Source organism: Martes martes (genome assembly GCF_963455335.1).
Source record: "Martes martes genome assembly, chromosome: 5".
Lineage (NCBI taxonomy): Eukaryota > Metazoa > Chordata > Mammalia > Carnivora > Mustelidae > Martes > Martes martes.
The window spans coordinates 58,069,016-58,091,119 of NC_137892.1; the positions used below are offsets into that span (position 1 = coordinate 58,069,016).

At 34.6% G+C, this 22,104-nt stretch overlaps 1 protein-coding gene across 1 annotated transcript in view; it reads left to right on the forward strand.

Moving 5' to 3' along the window:
• The window catches only part of EDIL3 (EGF like repeats and discoidin domains 3), a gene marked incomplete at its 5' end in the record, with an annotated part of 295,014 nt that overhangs the window by 22,961 nt on the left and 249,949 nt on the right, over positions 1-22,104 (forward strand). Inside the window, one exon of the mRNA XM_080804329.1 lies at positions 12,675-12,704. Within this exon, the coding sequence (XP_080660455.1) occupies positions 12,675-12,704 (30 nt within the window). The remainder of the gene's footprint in view (positions 1-12,674; positions 12,705-22,104) is intronic.

Genomic DNA, 22,104 nt, shown 5'->3' on the forward strand with positions numbered 1-22,104 from the left:
ACACTTCGCTGAACAGTATTTGAGGTAATTTTTAAGTACTACCTCAGGCTTTTCTTTTGAGGATTAAATTGTACTATTTTTTCCTATTACATTTTATTCTGCCTCCAAGGTCTTTTTTCATTTCATTAATTACTGTGATTGTTTTCAGTAAGACTTGGTCTAAAACATAGTTGATTTGGAAAAGGCTGAATGTGGCTTATTTACTGAAATTAGTGCTCATTTCTAACCAGAAGTTATTTGCTGGAGGAAACAATATAAAGCAACAATAGTTTCTATGATACTCTTCTGTGACTATAAATGTCAGTTGACTTGTGGAAAATCCCATGAGAAGCCATCAAATATTTATATTCACCTGTATGGTTTCCTAGTCCTGGACACTAAGGAAACTGTTTCAATAAAGACAACTGTTTGGTTTTCTTGTCTGTGAACTTAATATACTATATATGAAATACATGCAAACTAGATTCTTTGCTAGAGAGAAAGCAAAAGATTCGAAGAATACATTTAAGTATATTTAAGCATAATACATTATGCTTAATAATTTAAGCATAATACATTATGCTTAGTTCAAATTTTTGTAATTTTTTCCTACTGCTAAAATGCTTTTAACATTCCTGGTAAGCCAGTCATATTCTCCCTTGACCCCACCCCAACTATGACCTCCTTTGTCCCATGTCTACCTCCCTCCCTTGCTTTTTCCTGCTCAGGATTAGTTGTAATATAGCAACCAAAAGAAGGCAGGTAATAAGGGCATGGTGTTTTGTACTAGTCAGATCTCATCTGGAGATCTAATTCTTGTTACTTTGTTTCAAAAAGCCTTGACAAATTTGAATTTGTCAGGAGGAGGTTAAAAAATGATGACCAGGTTGTATGCCATGATATATGAAATTAAGTAGAGCTGTTTATCTCAGTTAAGAAGAGAATTATGGGGCATATGATAGCTGTTTTCAGATATTTGAAAGGCTATTATTTTAAAGAAAGAGCCATATTATTCCACTGTTTTCCAGAGGCTAGCCCTGGGAGAGCAATGTGACATGTTCATTATGAGATTATAAGTTTCCTGCCACTAGAAGTTTTGAAGGAATATTTAAATGTTTAGTTGGCAGGTTGGACTTAGTGACCTTTAAGTCTGGTTTGGATTTAAAATTTTGTTTCTCAAATTTGCTTGCATCCTGTTTTCTGAATGGCCTATTTCCTATTTGACTATTCCTTTGTTTTTGTTTTTGTTTCATTTTGTTTTGTTTTGGCAGTTTGGAAGCGTAAAAGTTAATAGTATGCATTCACAACCTGAAAATATCCAGAAAGACAAGAAGAATGGGGCTTGGGCCCTCCCTGAATAGCCCTATATATTTATTCGATTTCGTTGTCTTAAAGTTAGACCCGTCTACTTTTTTATCAGTTGAGTTCTTTAAAGACATTTCGATTAAGGAAAAATTTGGCCTAGGAAGACCAGTTTTGCAGATAGAGAAATCTCATTGTCAATGTCGTTTGATTAACGCCTGAATGTGATACACTGACTATTTTCCTCTAAAGAAGGTCCTAATGATTCTGAAAAGAAAGCACTTAATTTTAACTTCTATTTTAACAGGCAGGAGAAAAAAACAATCCTCTATAGCAGTCATTAACGGACTGCTGAATAAGTCAGTGGCACATTAGATTAGTTCAGTTCTATATAGGCAAGTAGAAGCTGTGCTTTATCTCTTACAGTTAGTGTCCTTGGGATGAGTTCAAGGCTACGTGCAAAAAATAATTCCCCTAGACCCAAGAGAAACAGATCTAACAGAGATATCTGAGTTCTCTTCTAATTACACCTGCCCACTATTTTTCTTGTCCTTTCATCTTTTGGTTTTGAAAGGTATTTTAATTAAGCCAAGTACATGGAACTGTATTTCGGGAATTCATCATTTCAAAGCCATCATAAAATTTCTGAATCCCTCTTTGTAATATAAGCAGTGAAAAAGGAGTGATATTTTGTTAAAAGGCTTCACAAATTTCAAAAGTGGTAAAACATCAACTTTGAAATAACTTTAATATATTAAATGTTTGCTGTGCCCACCCACACATGCATATACACACACATTACATGCCAAGATTTTGTAATAAAGCAACTTTGTCTTCAAATGGCCACCATTTATTTTTCTTAAAATATGGAAGTTTTATATTACTTAATATAAGAATATTGTACTCAGTTGTCAACTCTAAGGCTGCATCTGCCCAAACACAGAGCTCAGCTGTTTCTTTTGTCTCTGTGTCTTGAACTACTTGGACACAGGACACACTTGGCCATCATTAATAGTAACTCTATTGTGGGAGTAAATTTCACAGGAAGAAGTCACAAATATCATATCATCCAATATCTTTAAGAAACATATTACTGCGGATAAGCTGATGGCTTTAAAGAGGATCATTTAAAAGCCTTCTTTACAAAGGTGAATATTTTATATTGTGCATAGTATTATGAGCTGATTTATTTCATGAAATTTAGTCATTTATTTTTGTTTCATGTTTCTATCACTATTCAAATGGAGTCTGAGTATTCATTGCAGTATTATTTGTAAGAAAGAAACCCCTGACTCCATCCAAATACCATTCAATAGAGTTAAGTAAATTATGGTATGCCAGTAAAACAAAACATTATTAAATACTGCCCATATTCCCTGAGTATGTTGACATAGAAGAATATCTGCAAATATTAGTGAAAAAAGCAAGTTATAGAACAGCAAGTTTTGTACAGTCCTTTTATTTTATATTATAAATAAATATTTAATTACTATTTATACACTATATGTATATGCATTCACATGTATATGAATTTTACTTCAAAATTCAGTTTATAGTGGATTTTTATTTGGTAATTTAGATGATTTCATACATGTACTTATAATGCAAACCTTAACCCATTTTCACAGGTTTTTTAATTTTTTTCTTTTTTGGCCAACCTGTTAATGAGAAAATCTCTACTGACATTAACATTTTATGTGCAATGATTCTGTGGTTTCCTTAAGTGGATGCTGTCAATGAGATTTGTGTCAATATTGCTGGTCCCTCCATTATCGTTCAGTTTTTTGTTCTTTTGGTTTTAACAGATTTGCTTCTCAGATTAGTGCATTTGTCCAGACTTATGGAAATGACTTGAGGTTGAAGTGAGCAGTTTCCCACATATAAATAAAGCAGAAATCCTGATTTCTGGTAATTCTGGTAATTCCTGGTAACTGATGTTACCAGTTTCCTTCTGTCAGTTGCTGTGAAACAAAATAGTAAGGGCACTGTGATCATCTGAATATCATATGTGAGGTGCAGATAATCATGGCCACGTGGCTTCCCTCATCACAGAACACGGCATTCTCTTAGCAGAACTCTTTCCTCTCTCCCATATTAAATTTTCAAAAACATTATGAATTAATTTTACTTAAAATTGATGCAGTCTGGGCAATCATATACATATTAGCTATTGATCTGCTTGGTCCTTTTCAAGTTTCTTCTTTCCATTTGTCCATGAATTTTCTTAGGATATCTTAGGTTTAATTTACCAATCCTTCCTTTACATGGCTCACAATACTGTAAAAACAGACTAAATTTACTTCCTGGATTTCATTTTCTCATCTTTGAAATTGGACAGCTTTCCAAAAATATTTACTCAGTACCAATTATGTGCACTATACAAAATTAAAACACAACTGCTGCCCTAAATGAAGGATAGTAAACAATGTCCAGCTTGGGAACAAGACTGGAAAATATTGCTATTTTGTTTCAAACTGGCTTTAGATTATAGTTTAAAAGTCAGTGGGGATTGTAGTGGACAACTACACAAATCTGGAGACTAAAATAAATGCTAATGTATTGAAGATGGTGAAATTTGGATTGAGTCTACAAAGGTGGGATGAATTTGGATGGGGAAGGAGAGCACACGGAATAAACAAAGGATGGAGGACAATTGAATAGATAAATGAAATATCGAATTATAAGGCCTGTGTAATATCAAATCACCTAGTTTAAAGGTCTTTAGTGCTTCTTTTAAGTAGGAAAATGTATCCTAATTATGTCCCCAACGTCTCTTTGATACTAGCTGGGAGATGAGTCATATTACTTCCCAACTTCCCAATACTCTGGTTTAGTTTTATAAATTATGTATTTTTTAACTCAGTGGCAAAACAATGAAACTAAAGCTTCCATTCATTTTTTAAAATTATTTTTCCCATTTGTACCTATTTCTAAAATGAGAAAATCGCAAATGCACTGCTAACTGCTGTTAACATGATTCACTGTTTAACTAGATTTTGAAACCCATGTGAACTATATCACTACTAAACATAGAAACTGCATTTTGTGGTTCTATTTTTTTTTAAGATTTTATTTATTTATTTGACAGACAGAGAGAGAGAGAGAGATCACAAGTAGACAGAGCGGCATCCAGAGAGAGGGGGAAGCAGGCTCCCCACTAAGCAGAGAGCCTGACTGGAGGAGGGGGTGCTCCGTCCCAGGACCCTGAGATCATGACCTTAGCCACCCAGGCGCCTCTTGTGGTTCTATTTTAATGAATCTACTTACTTAATAAACACTAGTTTGATGCTTTTTCAGTTAGTTTAAAATCACAGATTTAGGGGCGCCTGGGTGGCTCAGATGGTTAAGCATCTGCCTTTGGCTCAGGTCATGATCTCGGGTCCTGGGATCAAGCCCCACATTGGGCTTCCTGCTTAGTGGGGAGTCTTCCTCTCCCTCTACTATTTCCTCTACTTGTGCTCTCTCACTCTGTCAAATAAATAAAGTCCCTAAAAAAATAAGATAAGATCACAGATTTATGTTTTCATGAGATGATCAAATGGTCATTAGAGCAACCATTGTCTTTTTAACCCTTATTCCTTTTCTTTCCTGTCCCAAGGACATAAATCTGATTTATATGACTATATAGCTATATGTCAGTATAGATATATAGATAGATATAGATATAGATATAGATATAGATATAGATATAGATATAGATACAGGTGTAACTAAAACATAGATGAAGATGTATGGTTTTCTCTTTGATAAGTCTAGTAATGTAGCTTAATGAAACAGCTGAATTTTATTAAGCAACACAGAGGAGTGTATTAAATATTTATCTATATTGTGTTCTTTCTCTTGACAAATATTTATTGAGCCCTACAACATTGTAGACTATTCTAAAACTACAGTTATAATGATGAGCAAAGAAGTCACAGCCCTGACCTCATGAAACTCCTAGTCTAATGGAGGAGACTAATAAACATACACATATATACTTACATACTAACTACATGTGTACACAATTATATATATTACATATTATTAACTGTACTCAATAGAAACTATCCTCCAAATTTAGCAGAGGAATCAAAATGCATGTGAAATACTGATAGAATAGAGAAGACTTTGTAATTCTCTGAATACTTTTGATGTAAATACTGTCTGTTGTTTCTCATTGTGTCCCAAACATTGTTCAGTTCTGAGAGCATATAACTGACCAAATCATTTGCTGTTTGAAGTCATTGGCCAGGAGAGAATACTATTCCTCTTTGAATTTTCATAAGGAAGAAATTGGTAATGGCAACTTTTAAGCCCTGAGGCATGTCCTCTTTTGGCCATTGGCCAAAAAACAAATGAACAAACAAATAATAGAACAAAAATCATATAAACCAAAACCTATCTCTAAACAAATCTCTGAATACCTACAGAAGCAACTCGACAACCTGTTTAAAAGACTGAGTTCCCAAATTTGAAATGATAATTTACTCTTCTTTATCTTAGTAATTGCGTGTGCGCACACACACACACACACACACAAATACACACATACACATTCATATTTATAGCATTTATCATCTGGGCAAGCATGAATAATGATACATGAATATCATTGTTATTTTTCATCACTGCAGTTGAATCAAAACTTCTGAAATATTGTCAGCTTAAGAATATATATTTCTTTAGACCTTCAACTCTAAGGTCAACCAATCTTCAACAAAGCAGGAAAGAATGTCCAATGGAAAAAAGACAGTCTCTTCAACAAGAGGTGTTGGGAAAATTGGACAGCCACATACAGAAGAATGAAACTGGACCATTTCCTTACATCACACACAAAAATAGACACAAAATAGATGAAGGACCTCAATGTAAGAAAGGAATCCTTCAAAATCCTTGAGGAGAACATAGGTAGCAACCTCTTCGACCTCAGCTGCAGCAAATTCTTCCTAGGAGCATCGCCAAAGGCAAGGGAAGCAAGGGCAAAAATGAACTATTAGGACTTCATCAAAATCAAAAGCTTTTGCACAGCAAAGGAAACAGTCAACAAAACCAAAACACAGCTGACAGAATGGGAGAAGATATTTGCAAATGACATATCAGATAAAAGGCTAGTATCCAAAATCTATAAAGAGCTGAGCAAACTCAACACCCAAAGAACAAATAATCCAATCAAGAAATGGGCAGAAGACATAAACAGACATTTCTACAAAGAAGACATCCAAGGGACCAACAGACACATGAAAAAGTGTTCAACATCACTTGGCATTAGGGAAATACAAATCAAAACCACAGTGAGATACCACCTCACACCAGTCAGAATGGCTAAAATTAACAAGTCAGGAAATGACAGGTGTTGGCGAGGATGCGGAGAAAGGGGAACCCTCCTACACTGTTGGTGGGAATGCAAGCTGCTGCAGCCACTCTGGAAAACAGCATGGATGTTCCTCAAAAAGTTGAAAATAGAGCTACCCTATGACCCTACACTACTGGGTATGTACCCTAAAGATATAAATGTAGTGATCCAAAGGGGTACATGCACCTGAATGTTTATAGCAGCAATGTCCACAATAGCCAAACTATGGGAAAAAACTAGATGTCCATCAACAGATAAATGGATAAAGAAGATGTGATACACACACACACACACACACACACACACACACACACACACACACAATGGAATACTATGCAGCCATCAAAAGAAATGAAATCTTGCCATTTGCAACAATGTGGATGGAACTAGGGGTGTTATGCTGAGCGAAATAAGTCAATCAGAGAAAGACAATTATCATATAATATCTCTGATATAAGGAATTTGAGAGGCAGGGCAGGGAGTTGTGGGGGTAGGGAAGGGAAAAAATGAAATAAGACAGGCTTGGGAGGGAGACAAACCGTAAGAGACTCCTAATGTCACAAAACAAACTGAAGGTTGCTGGAGGGTGTGAGGGTAGGGAGAGGGTGGTTGGGTTATGGACATTGGGGAGGGTATGTGCTATCATGAGTGCTGTGAAATGTGTAAGCCTGACGATTCACAGATCTGTACCCCTGGGGCAAATAATACATTATATGTTAATAAAAAAAGAATATATGTTTGCTGTTTCTTTGTTTATGGAAATAATGAATTATAAGATGATTTCAAACTTGCAGAACATATTGGTACATAATTAACTAGATTTATAATATAGCAAACAAAATGATCCTTAAGTCAATGAATTGAGTAACATCCATGTGTAAAATAGATTAAAATAGCTCATATATTATAATGTTCTAAGAAATATATTTTGTATCTTTCATAATGAACTATTCCTATTTCATGGTGAGCCACCGTGGGCATAGAATTATTTTTGAATGGATGGAATTTCCAGGTTATTAAAGTTCACTTAAAACACCCAAGGATAAGACAAAGAAAGATAGGAGATATAAGAATCGTTGGTACCATATAGAACTAAAGCCTGTCCAGTGAAGAAGTATGTGTGTTTTACTATCATATGTGTATCAGTGTAGTATACAGCCCATGGGTTTGGGTAGTTATTGTATCTGACACTTGATCCTGTGGAACAAAAAAGAAAAGGAGGGGAGGTGGGTGAAAGGGAAGAAGGCAGGTCCACAGGTTGCTTTCTTCTGTCACCTACTAACCCGGTTCATGAACATATACACTGTCAGATCATCCTGAATAAACAGTGACCAACTTCAAAATCAGGGTAGGTTTATCGTACCAAAACGTTGTCGTGAGCTCTGTGGAAAAAGTATGTGCCAAAAGCCCAGCTGCCCTCTGAGTGCAGTGCCCGAGACTGTATGTACTTTCCATTTCACCTGCCTCAGAGATGATGAACTCCATATGTGTTCTAGTATATTTTAAATGGCAACAACAAAACGGCTTATAGTTGTGGCAGAATGTCACGTCGTTCCAAATTAGAGAAAACTCAACTAAAACTAGGTAAACAGTCAAGAGGAAGTATTTTTCCTCAGAACTGAAGGTCCAGATTTGGGTAAGGAGATGACTTTGTGGTTGAACTATATCATCAGTAATCTAATTTCTTTCTGTTTTTCCATTCTGCCTTGGAGCAGGGTTGGCTTCTTTCTAAAGCTGGCTCCCATCATGGCTGCAAAATGTCTGCCAGCTTACTTCTGGTACCACAAGCTTCCTGTCTGTGTCTAAAAGGAAGAGAAAGAGGGTTTTTTCCAGACACTTTCTCAGAAGATTGAGGAAGCCTCCTTTCCAAGAGCCTCACCTCACCCAAGCATGCAAAAACTTCATCTTACCCATCAGTGTCCCCAAATGGGTCATATGCTTACCTAGACAAATAATGGTGGACAGGAAAATGGAGAAGATTTACTTATTTCTGAGATGTAAATAAACTTCCTCTCTAAATCCAAAGGAGGAATCATCTTCCCTCAAAGTATTGATGTAGATATCCAAATAAACCTGAAGATGATACAAGAGAGCTTTGAGAGCTGGTGAAGTAACCCCAGTACACACTGTGAATAGTTTCCTATAAACCTGCTAATTTACTGCTTCAGTTTCAACAGCTGCACCCATGACTCTTTCCTAATGCAACAAATTTTGATGGGTATAGCCATCATTCTCAACATTTTGTGTTTGTAACAGTCACCTGCTGCACTTTTTTAAAATGCTGAAAGCTGAACTGACACCCAAATTCAAATTCAGTAGATCTGGGGCATCTTAATGAAATGGTGATTCCGTTATGAGCAATGAGAGGACCGCACAGTTGTTTTCTATTTCAGATATGTATTTTTACTATTTTTCTGCTGTTACTGTCATTTCTGTACATCCTTCTGCACTGTAACCAAGCAGAGCGATACAGAGTTATTTGTTTAGTTTTGTTTTGCTTGGTGCATGTGTTTTGGGTTTTGCTTTTTTTTTTTTTTTTGGTAAAGATTTTATTTATTTATGGTGGGGGTGGTGGGGAGAGGGTAAGAGGGGGAAGGAGCAGAGGGAGAGGGAGAGAGCCTCAAGTGGACTGTACGCTGAACTGTACACTGTATGCTGGGCTCCATCCCACAACCCTGAGATCATGACTTGAGCCAAAATCAAGAATCAGACTGAGCCACCCAGGGGCCCCAGTGCATGTGTTTTTAATTTCCAGAATTAAAGGAACTTGCATGTGACGAAGATGTATTTTTTGATTTGCTGATTTCAATGAATTCTGAGAAGCAAATGGAAAAGTGAAAAATCATTTGGGTAGCATGGCATTATCTTCTGTAGTAATTATTTCAGTTAAATGTCACTAAGTGGACCACTAATGTCTACTTTGAGGCTTATTTGTACCTTTGGGGCTCTAGCTGCCACCTGTTAATAGTTCATGATGCTCTGTTTGGTAGTGTAGCTAGCCACCTACAAGGCCATCTTTCCAGAGGTAACTGCAACAGTGAATTAATAGTAATACTAACCCATATGTATGTGTGTTTGTGTGTGTGTATTTTCATAGTATGAGTATTGGTTAGCGAAATCTTTGTATCATGACTTATCAGCATTATGGAGATGCTGTATAGAAACAGAATTCTGTGCAGACTTGTGTATCTGCAGACTTTAATATTGTTAATCTGTTACAAAGATGCTTTTCGGTATTAGAGACTTAAGCGTAGATTAGTGCACTGCTTACCCAGCAGGCTTTGCTTTTAAGACATTCTAATCACTAAGACTTCTATAAATTTGGAATTGTCTTTGCTTCTGTGCTGGGTAGTTCTTTCTGAAAATTTCTTGCTTATCCATATGTAATGGAGAGATAAAATCTCAGCTTTTCTAATCTTTCACTCCTTAGGCATCACATGCTTAGGATATTTTAACTACATACTCCAGATCTCACCTGCCTGTGTCTATCCCTGGATTGTAGGGATCTTATGAAGCTTCCTGGTCCTTACATCCAGTTTTTTCCCCCCATTATGTTTAAGTCCAAGTAACATTATCAGAGATCTAACCAGTCTTCACTCCATGACCCTTTTCTCCTTTTTCCCTTTCTCTCTTAATGGATACTGAATCAACACTTTGGGAGACAGGAAGGCAGAGTGGAAAGAGTTTGGTTTGAATGTCACATTGACATGAGCTCAAATTCAAATTGTCCTTAGACAAATTGCTCAGTCACTCTAACCCTCTGTATCTATCAGATATGAGTAATTTTCATCTCATCATAGCTTTTTATAAATTGAATTCACATACATAAGGTGATCCCCCCCCCCCGACTTTGATTCTCCAGACTTTTACTAACAATGACCATCTAAGTCAGCACTTCTACAAGGCTTTATGGTATTTTCCTAAAAGGGAATTCCTGGAAGCTACTGACAGTTTTCCTCTTCGAACATGTTATGATATATTTTGGACATAATAAAGCAGCAAATGGCTTTTTAAATATTTATGTTCTCCACACCATGCATGCCAACTGTGTTTGCTCTCTCCATTCCTTCATGTGCCAAGGAGACAAGCCAAACAGTGTGAGAGGAAAATACTGTCAGGACACAAAGTCAGCTTGTCTAAGGTGTCTCTTTGCAGATGTAACCTTAATGGGAAAAAGTAGAGACTGCTCCCTGGTTACACAGTGATACCTTGATTAACGAATCATCTGGGAACAAAGCTCCTTTATAAGCAGTTCAGCTGAGTAAATTTTTATTTTAAAACTTCATGAATCAAATGAAATAGCACCGGCTGGTGTCATATAACTCAACGGTCATATTCGGGGTAAGTTGCACTTGTGTACAGAACAGAAATACCTCCTCACAGAGTCTGTCTGTTAGTGTAAAGGTGAAGAGGTGCATTCTAGGCCAAATTGTGAAGCAACTTCAGGTAAACTCTTTTTCACTCTTATAACCACCATGCTCAGTCCCCTACATGCGCATAGCAGATTATTACCCTTAGAGTCTGGCTGCTCTTAAAAATTTCTGTCTGTTAAAACAGGAATCAGTTATAGTTCATGTTACCTTCGAGTTTGAGTTCATGTTACCATATACCATATACCAAAATCTTTAAATATATATAATATATATTATATATTTATAATATATATATTTTATATATATATTATAAATATATAATATATATTATATATATTAAATATATATATATTTAAAGATCTGTTTTAACAGATATATATATATTTTTTTTTTCTTTATTCATTTGATGGAGAGAGAGACGGTGAGAGAGGGAACACAAGCAGGGGGAGTGGGAGAGGGAGAAGCAGGCTTCCCGCTGAGCAGGGAACCCAGTGTGGGGCTCGATCTCAGGACCATGGAATCATGACCTGAGCTGAAGGCAGAGGCTTAATGACTAAGCCACCCAGGTGCCCCTATGTTACCTTATATTGATGTTATTTAGTAATGTCTTGGGACACCTCAATGGCTCAGTCGGTTAAGCGTCCCACTCTTGATTTCTGCTCATGTCATGATCTCAGGGTTGTGAGGTCAACCCCTGCATGAGGCTCCACACTGGGCGTGGAGCCTGCTTCAGATTCTCTCTCTCTCTCTGCACCCCCTGCTAATTTTTTTTTTAATTCCTCCTTTTCAAAACAGGAATCAGAATGATTTACACTTTGAGTTATAGTTCGTTACCTTATATTGATACCATCTAGTAATATCTCAATCCTGGCTACAAGTTAGTATTGTTGAAAGAGATTCTGACTTAACTGGTTTGAGGTGGAAGCCAGAGTTTGGCATTCTAATATTAATTCATGGTTGTGAACCACTGCTTTAGCATAAAGTTCTGTTTTACTATTGTGACCTCTGCTTTTATAATATCCATGTTTATCCTTGTGGGTTGTAGACCACATCTGTCAAAACCCCTTGGATCAGCCTTCAAAATGCAGGTTCTTGTGGCCTCACCACAGTATCACCACTTCTGAATCTTAAAGTGTTTGGTACCTGTGAGCTGAGTGTGTTTGTGTGTAACCCCTATCTTATTTATAATGTCTACTTCATGGAATAAAATTTTCGCTATCAACAATGCCTTTTGATTCCTCTTTGCTAATAGAAAATTCCCATGATGTGGTGACAGTGCGGTATTCATATGTTATATTCAATTTCTATTTTTAACAATATAATTCATAGTAATTATAATTTACATTCAAATTAAATAAGACCAGTCTTTTTTGCAAAAGGAAGGGAAAATCAGATTCAGACAACTGAGTGGTCTTTTCTAATAAATAAGTATTTTAGAGAATAAAAGTATATAAATATTAATTTAATATAAATACCCATTAATTTGTCTTTATCCAATTATCTAATGACAGATTTCTGTAACTTTATAATTTTGTAATTCACAAAATTACAAGTCAGGAGCTTGTAAGTCATTGGTTGAAAATGCAGAATATATTTATGTTCAATTTTTCTTTTTTTCTCTCTCTCCCTCCCCACCCCCATCCATCCTCCCTGTCTCCACCTCACCCCTTTTCCTCTTATCATAGCATCAGATGAAGAAGAGCCAACTTCTGCAGGTAAAGTTCTTATGTTGCTAAGATTATTTCTATTTAATGTAGTGCCCTTGTTAATTGACCCTTCTTTTCCCTTTGAAGTATATTTATTCAGGTTTCAACCAAAAAACTGACATAGTTTTATTTACTGCCTTTTTTTTTATTTCTTGGACCCATTACACTGTCCCAGATTAAATGATGTTGGTTATAAGTTTTAAATAAAAAAAGAATTGAAAATCAACTACCACAGAGGAAGATACAATATAAAATATCACATCAACATTAAAGAATAAGGAAATGAGAAAATTAAAACATTAAGAAAAATGCCAAAAATAACAAAACAAGGAGGGAAAACTAAAATGATAAAATGCAGAAAATTAACAAAATGAGCAGAATGAAAAAAAGAAAAATGATAAAATGAACTTCCATGATAGAATATTGCATTATCAAATATATAACTGGCACTAAACATGCTACTCATTTACGTTTAAGGTTAAAAATCATATTGTTGTCTCAAACATTCACTTTATTTAAAACAATTTTTACAGTTATAACTTAATGATTCTGAGACTTGGCAGCATAACTCTGCTGCTCATCCGGCTAACCAGCATTTATCAAGCACAAGTTCAGTTTTGAATTAAGTACTATGAAGAATGCTAATGGTAGAGAAGGTATTGTATCTTCAGCATGGTTCTGGGACCATGGGATGGATCAAAGAGAAATGCCAGGAGCCTGAAGACCAGACGCATTTCATAAGGATAAAGTGGGCGGCACAGCTGTTGAGGTTAGCAATAAATAAAAGGCCCAGGCAGACCAGCCACATCAGGAAAAAGGAGTCAGGTCCTGAGATTTAGGGGTCAGAGACTGGTCTGAAGAGGAAAACCAGATCTCAGTACTAGATTCCTTCTTAGACACGTAATTGAGGAAATGAGTTAGGTCTGAGAAACAGTAGGAAATGGTTACTAAAACCGACGGACAAAAGGCAGCCTGATTTTATAGGATGGAGGGGGGAATCTAGCCCAGTTACTGGAACTTAGGTACAAGGTAGGGCCATTTCAATTCATATTTGAGCTGGTTCCAGACTTCCTGATTTCTACCCTCCTCCAAAAGTGGCCAGGTGGGGATTTTTACCTGGAGGAGTAAATTTGAAAGATCAAAAATTCAATGGAAGAAAATGAAGTAGAGGTCTTACAGATATCTTTCATAATAAACCCCAAGGATGCTTTGTTGCATGATACTCATTATAATGCCTTTGGTAACGGAATCACAGAATCAGATAAACTCTCAATTATTTCATTTTCATAATATCATTAGTTGTCTGATTCAGATGCTAAGGGTTCCCTGTTATTTTCTCCCAGTCTAGTCAATATTGTGTAGCCCATTTTAGGAGCGATCTAATCACATGACTCTATAGCAAACTCCTCTGTTGCTATGACTCCTCTATTTATATGACCCCTCTGTCTAGTTCCTGACTTCTTTTTGCCCTTACTTGAGGTATTAGTGTTCACAGGGTTACCCAAAGACTCTGTGTTTCTCAACCTTAGCTGAGTTTTCTCTTTGTAACAGTCCTTACAAGCAAGATGCTTTTCTAGCCCAGGCTCATTCCTCTTCTATTTTATTTGCTCTGTTGCCTGCCAAACAATTCTGGTACGATTGACAAAGAATTATTCTTTTTGCATGGGGAGGATTAATTTTAACCTAGTATAAATGATATTTAAGTATAATATAACTATTTCTTCGCGTAATTTTATTTTTAAGTTATTTTAACAATTTATCTGCCTACTAAGAAAATCTTTTGGTAAATGCAACTGAGTATTTTTTTCTCTAAGTATTTATTTTACTCCAGAATGATCTGAACATCATAAAGTTTAAATTCTAGTTTAAAAGTATTTTTGTTTTTAGATGTGACTGGGTGTTTTTGTTGTGATTTTAGCACAGACTTTTAGAATAGAACAAATGTATTCTTAAGGAATATATTAAATAAAAGATTTCATGTACAGATTAGCACTGAGAAAATTTGTCATTTAGGAAAGCAGGCACTGCTTCTATATAAAACCTTCCAGTGGGAATTAAATGTTTTAATTTTATCAAAGTATATAATAAAAACAGTATTATTGTCCAGTATTAAGCCTTTTGACAAAATATTTATTATGAGATTTGTAAAAATTTGGTTTTACAATGGATATAGTTGTAGGAAGTGGATTAGGATTATTTTAGTTCTTTTTGGTAACTTTTGCAACCAGTTTTCTCAACATGTTTCTTAAATGAGTATTTATTATCTGTTTATGTTTCTTCTTCAGTAATAATTATCAAAAGATACCTTTTATTTAAAACTGTTACACAGAATATATTTATTTCATATATGGTTAATTATTCTCAGTTTCTACTCTTATCTTCTTCCATTAATAGAATTTATGTAGAATAATCTTCTTTAAGCTCAGACTCATTTTACAGTCTTTTATTTTTTTATTTCTTTCCTGGCTGTTTAAATCATCAGTGAAATGCAATCTTTTGTTTGCCCCCCAAATTTTACCTGAATTAAACATTTATATGTTTCTACATAATATCTTCAGTATCTTAATCAGACTCAAATTCTTCCTTCAGATTCACAGCATAATTAGACAGTAACTTCTTCAAATACATACTTTAATTTCTTTAAATGAAATAATTTGAATGTTTCCATTAGGAGATCTGCTACTCCTCAAAATTCAATAGGAGAAGAAATAATAAAGAAAATGGGGGTATTGTAGGGTCCTGATTATTGGTTATTAATATACAAATTATGAAATAAGAATGATTACTCTAAGGAAATCTACACATGATTTATCAGTGCAGGTCCCTAGTGGATACTGAATATAATATAAACATTTATAATTAAATGTTTGCAGTGTATGGATATTGTGTAAGAAATTTTGGTTGTTTTTATCCGACAAGTACACAGAATTGGATTAATTATAATTCCACAATGTGACAAGTTCTCGTTGTTCAGAACTGTTTCTAAAAAGAATAATAAATAGGTTTCTATCTTGAATAACATACAGTGTGAAAAAATCAGAAAGATAGACAATATAACTCTGAGAAAATTAATGAGTTATGAGGTAGCGTTTTACTCATGTTACAATGCTATAAAATGATATAGGTCTTTCTCTTTACTAAAGAGCCTATTTGATTAGCCTTTTATTTAGAATATTATGAATGCTATTATTAAAACAGATAACTGATCCCTCCAGTCTATTTCCATATTACAATGTTTACAATATTTTTAAGCTTTATTCTGTATTTATTTATTCAAATATGCCTAATTTCTCTTATTTAAACTTCTAAATTGCCATGCAAAAAAGCAAGTGCTTAATAACTGCTTTTTTTGGTGTTATTTTTTGGAGGGGAAGCATAAAACATCACATCTGTGTTTCTCCTCTTGCGGATATATCCCGTTATTGAATATGAGCATCTGCTTGTTAATCATTCGGCTCTGAAGGTTCTGATGGGATGCATTAGCCTAGGGGTGCATGTTTTGTAGCATCTGAGTTACTAGGGCAGTTTCACCTGACACCTGTTTCTGTAACTACTGAAAGCTCCTTTTTATTTATCTTAGTTGAATCTTATGCTCAGATATTTAAACATCTTATTTCATGGAGTATAAAAAGCACATCCATAAACTATACAAGAAACTTCTTCAAACTAGGTTATATCCCAATAATTACAAGCTAATGAGATTCATATTTTTAGAGTGGCCATCCAGATGCTGTACTTTCAAATGAGTCACAGTTAGAGGTGATACATACAATCCAATTATGTTGCTGTTGCTCAGCTAGTTTTTGGAAGCTGTCTTTTGAAATTTCTTTCAGACTCTGTTTATGACATTGTAATATAAATTATTCCTTTATAGTCTCAGAACCATGCTATTATATTCCTCAGACTTTGGCCTAATAAATACGCCTTCAAAAACAAAGATTTGCAATTATTAAAAGTGTATAGTGTGTGTGTATCTGTGCGTGTGAAATATAGATCAGTTTGTAACTTTGAAAAGAAACTAGTTTCTAACTTTTGAAAGGTGATACATGATATTTAGATTAAATTTCATAAAATAACACTCTTTAATAAAGTTAAGTCAGTGGTTGCTTCCCACTCAGTTGCACAAATTCAATTTTCATTTATCTTTTATTTAAATTTCATAATAGGGAGAGGCTTCATAAACTGGTTATACCAATACTTTTGTCTGTGTCCTTTAAAAAATTAAGACATTTACATTAGAAAACTGACCTCTACAAATGAGCTAATCTATATAAAATTTAATTTATTAACCATAAGGTATATTTAATCAAGCTTATCCTCACATAAATTTCCTCATTCCTCTTAATTTATTTTGTCTTTTTAGCTATTATTTTACCTCTCTAGAAATACCATTTGTTCATTAAGGTGATGAAATCATTATAAGAATAACAACAGGGCCAGAAATGAAAAATGTTACTGAATGGGATCAAAATCATTTAAAAACTGGCTTGTCAATATTGTGGAGATCTTGTAGCTCTACAGCAGGACAGTGGCTAAAATTAAAACCACTTACTGTTTTATTCCAATCACCGCAAAAACAAAGCTTGATTTTTTTTTCTTCTATTCTTGCCTAAGGAGAGATTTTTAATTGTTTTGTCACTTTTTTTAATATTAAAGAACTGGGTTTGGACTGATATAAAAGTAGCTATTAATACGGAGCTAACAAATGACAAAAAATTATGATTAGAAAAAATGGAACTTTCAGGTGAATGTAAAAGAATCTTTTTAGAAATCAGCTATGTTAAAACACTAATTTCTGAGAGCCATACTGTTCTTTATGTTTATAAAGTTAAGATTTCATAGTTTACTTAAATGTTAAATTTATTCGAGAACTATCAATATCTGATCCCACTTGGTAGTGATGCTAGACATTGCTGCCTGGGTACAGTAGTTTATAATAAACTTACTGGGACCTCCCTGATGCCCATCAGAGATGCAGAGAGTGGTGACTGGGCATACCAGAGCATCATCATTTTCACTGATTCCTTCCAAATCTTTAAATATGTTTAATCTTTCAAAAGACCAGCTTGGCCATTGAGGAAGTTCACACAACACCAATCATTTAACATATAATAGAACACTGACTAGCGTAGTAAAGATTTGTAACTATAGTTTTACATATATAAATATATATTTGTGACCGTATAGATAAACCATAATATATGGTTATATGGATAAACCATGTGTGTGTATAAACATATGCATATATGTATGTATGTGTGTGTCTGTGTGTGTGTGTGTCTGTGTGTATGTATGTTTAAAACAAATGTTACATATTTCTGCAGCTAAACACAGTACACAGAGTGATTAGATATTTTCCTCTAACTTTTAAAATATTTAATTTTGGCCCTACAAAACCTTCCCTTTGTTTATAGTGAATTTTGTGATGTTCTTCACTATACTATAGATTTCTTTTAGACTCGTTCCTGTTTTTTTATGAAATTTAATTCTGCATGGCTGACTTTGCTCAATTATTCTACAACCCATGCATTTTGAAAAGGAATAAAGCTTACCATATTATTCTCTAATGAACAAGAGCTGCTTTTGCATTCTGATCTTAGCACTTTATTTCCTTGGGGTCTGAAATAGAGCTTCACATCCTCATTTTTGTTCGCCTTATATTTGTTACAAATTTTTTCCTTTTCTATATAGACATATTTTCCCTGTAGTGCCTGGAGAAACTTTACTAATTATTTTATCAAGTATATTCTTGTTCATAAAGATATGCTAAGGAAGCTGAAATATTAAAAACTTACATATAAAAACCAGCAGTTTATTGCTACAGTCTCTAAAAACCAAAAGTTATTATCTGCAGCTTCTCAGTGGAATAAGGAAGAAACCATTGCTTCTAAAGATTTAGCTTTGTCCAGTTTCCTGAGGCTTTAGTGAAAAGACCAAATAGAGTGGCTTTTTTTTTAATAAAATAAAACTTTTCTATTGATGTGTGATAGTATATTGAACTGTAAGAAAAAAAATAGTTGTTATTTAAACCTCTGTTTTATGTGGATAATATTTTTTCATATTTTTGCTAAGATAAACTTCACTGTAGTATAGGATCGTGTTACCAGTAGGGAATTTGGGAGGTTACCTACTCCATATCTTTCTCTTTAGACAAGTTTAAGCATTAAACTATCACAAGAGGAAAAAATACTATATTTGTAGATCATGAACTGAGCTGAAATCAGAAGTTGGACCTCAACCAGCTGAGCCACCCAGGTGCTCCTGTGTGACATGCTTTAGTTGTAAAAGAAAAGTCAGTTTAGTATTGCTTGAATAATAAGGGATTTTATTGTCTCACAGAATTGATAATGAGTAACTCATTGATATCAAAAGTCTGTGTTTTGTTTTTCTTTCCCCATCTTTTCGTTCTGTCTTTGGTAGTACAAAATTTATTTGCACTTTCAGACTGGTTTCCCTTGTGGTAGTGATATGTCTGCCAAAAGCTACTATGGCTATGTGCACCTTTATCTGTGTCCAGAAAGAGCAAAGAAAGCAAGTGTCCTGAGATCCACTCTAATTGGATAGGCTTTGATCCCTTCTGCCATCCCTCTGAAACAGCCAGCTACTCAAGCCCTTCCCCTGGAGCCTGAAGTTAGTTTCTGCTTTCTCTCAGGATCAGGAGCTAAGGGGCAGATACTTAAATAAGAATTGGGGTACTCTTTTGGAAGAGACAGGGGACGATACATACTAGGTCAATGATCAGTAAAGCTCATAAATAACTGTTAGAACACCTTTGTCATTTTTAACTACTTTCTTAGTTCTACATTTTGGTATGTTTTTCGTATTATTTTATAAAAATTCTTAGGAGACCCTGGAAATCTGGTTGTTGAAAAATAACCTCAATACACATCTCAGTTATACTAAAGTCTGTACTCATTTTTGCAGTATTTTACATCATGACTTTTTAAAATCTCAACTTCACTATATACTTTGTTTTTCTCTCATGTGCTTTAAACATATTTTTATGCTTGTCAAAACTGCATATATGTATTATCTTTATTGAGCTGATCTTTCTTTTTTGCTTTAATGATCTGTTTCTACAGAAACTACAAAAAGTTTACTCAACTCTAGTTCTTATGTGCTACTAACTGTAATCTTCCTCTCCCACATTTCAAAACAATGGCAGTCATGTTAAATTTCATTGTCCAGAAATTGCCAAGAGTATTAAATACTGTCATTACTTAACCCAGGCTAATATTATCTTATTATAGATAAATATTTTTTATCATGAACTTATAGCCAAAACATAAAGAATATTAGAAAATGGCTCTTCAAATTTAGTAAACTTTTTGAGCTTGGGGGAAAAATGTGATTAATCTTTGCATGTATGTTGCTACAGCTTTAAAAATTCAACTTTTTGAAACTCACTTCCATCATAATGCTGAAAAAAACTCCAGAGGTATAACTAAATTTTGATTTAATGTTTGTAGAAATTTCATGTTATTTCATTTAATAATAGTTAGATTTTTGTGCTGTTGTCCTTTAGAATACTGGTAGAAAAACCAAAAATGAAACCCAAGTTAATGTTAAGCTCAAATACTGAAAAAGCATCAAATTAAAAACAAAATGGTCATAAAGGTATACAAATGGAAGTGGAGAGTGTATCAGTAAGGATTCTCCAGAGAAGGAGAATCGTACAGGGGCACCTGGGTGGCTTAGTCATTTAAGCATCTGACTCTTAATTCTGGCTCAGGTTACAATCTCAGGGTTGTGAGATCAAGCCCCATGTCAGGCTCCATGCTGAGTGTGGAGTCTGCTTAAAGACTGTCTCTCCCTCTCCCCTGCCCCTCCCCACCCAGTCCTGCTCACTCTCTCCCTCTCAGTCAGTCAATAAACTATATACGTGTATGTGTATAAATACATAAAATACAGAGATATTATATATGTAAAATACATATAATATATATTTAAATATATGTTACATAGTGTGTGTGTGTGTGTGTGTGTGTGTGTGTGTGTGTGTGTATGATTTATTTTAGGGAATTGATTCATATGATTGTAGGCTTTGGCAAGTCCCAAATGTGTAGGGCAAGCCAGATCAGCTGGAAATTCAGATAGGATTTTTTTTTTTAATTAATGTATAATGTATTATTTGCTTCAGGGGTACAGGTCTGTGAATCATCAGTCCTACACGATTCATAGCACTTATCATAGCACATACCCTCCCCAATGTCCATCACACAGCCACTCTATCCCTCCCCCAACCACCCCCAGCAACCCTCAGTTTGTTTCCTGAGATTAAGAGTCTGTTATGGTCAGGTAGGATTTTTAGGTTACAGTCTTGAGTCAAAGTTCTTTTTTCCCAGGGGAACCCTAGGTTTTACTCTTAAGCCCTTTAACTGATTGATTAGATGAAGCCCACCCACACTGTAGAGGCTAACCTGCTTTTTCAAAGTCAACTGATTATAGACAGCTACAACGTATCTCCACAGCAACATCTAGGCTAGTATTTGACCAAGGAACTGGACACCATAGTCTTAGCCAAGTTGACACATAAAGTCTAACCATCATAGAGAGTGAATAAAAATTATGTAAGTGTAAAATATTTTAATTCTCTATAAAGCTATTTCCGGAGAAACAGATAAGCACAGTTTCTAACATTTAATAATGTGTTTGTTGTTCCACTATCTGTACACACATATGCTTTGAGCTTCTTTAATTTTTAATCCTCCCTACATTGGTTGGATTTATCTTTAAGGCCATCTCCAATTGTCTGGTCCATTTTTTTTGTTGTTGTTGTCTCTAGTTTCACCTCAAAGTTTAATACAAATAGATCACTGAGAAGTATTAATTTAATATTCCAGGGATTTGTGGGCTCAAGGAAGGCATTAAACTTCCTGGTTCATGATGTATAAGATAAAACTCCATGGACTTGCAAGCCTGAACCTATGCTTGTAGTGCTTTTATCGTCAGATAAATAGCTATCTCCTGCCTGTATTTTCCTTTTATAGCTTTCATTCTCATTGTCTGTAAAATGGGATAATAATAATGCCCACCTTAACAGTTTGCTATAGGGATCAAACATGATGACACATTAAAGCACTGACTACATGATGCCCATTCTATAATAAGGACAGGGAATCTAAATATTATTTTTACTTTCGTTATCATCAATGTTGTTTGCCATATTATTATTACTATTACTATTCTTATTTTGATTATGATTATCAAACAATATGTGGAGTGTTCTGTGTACAGTATTTTACTTAATTTTCACAATGAAGCAATACAACTTAAAGATAAAATATATCTATATACCATCTATCTGTCTGTATTCCTACTTCCAGAGGAGAACACTGAATTTTAAAGCATTAAGAAATATGCTCAAAGTTATGTAATTAACAAGTAACAGAAGCAAGATTCAAATTCA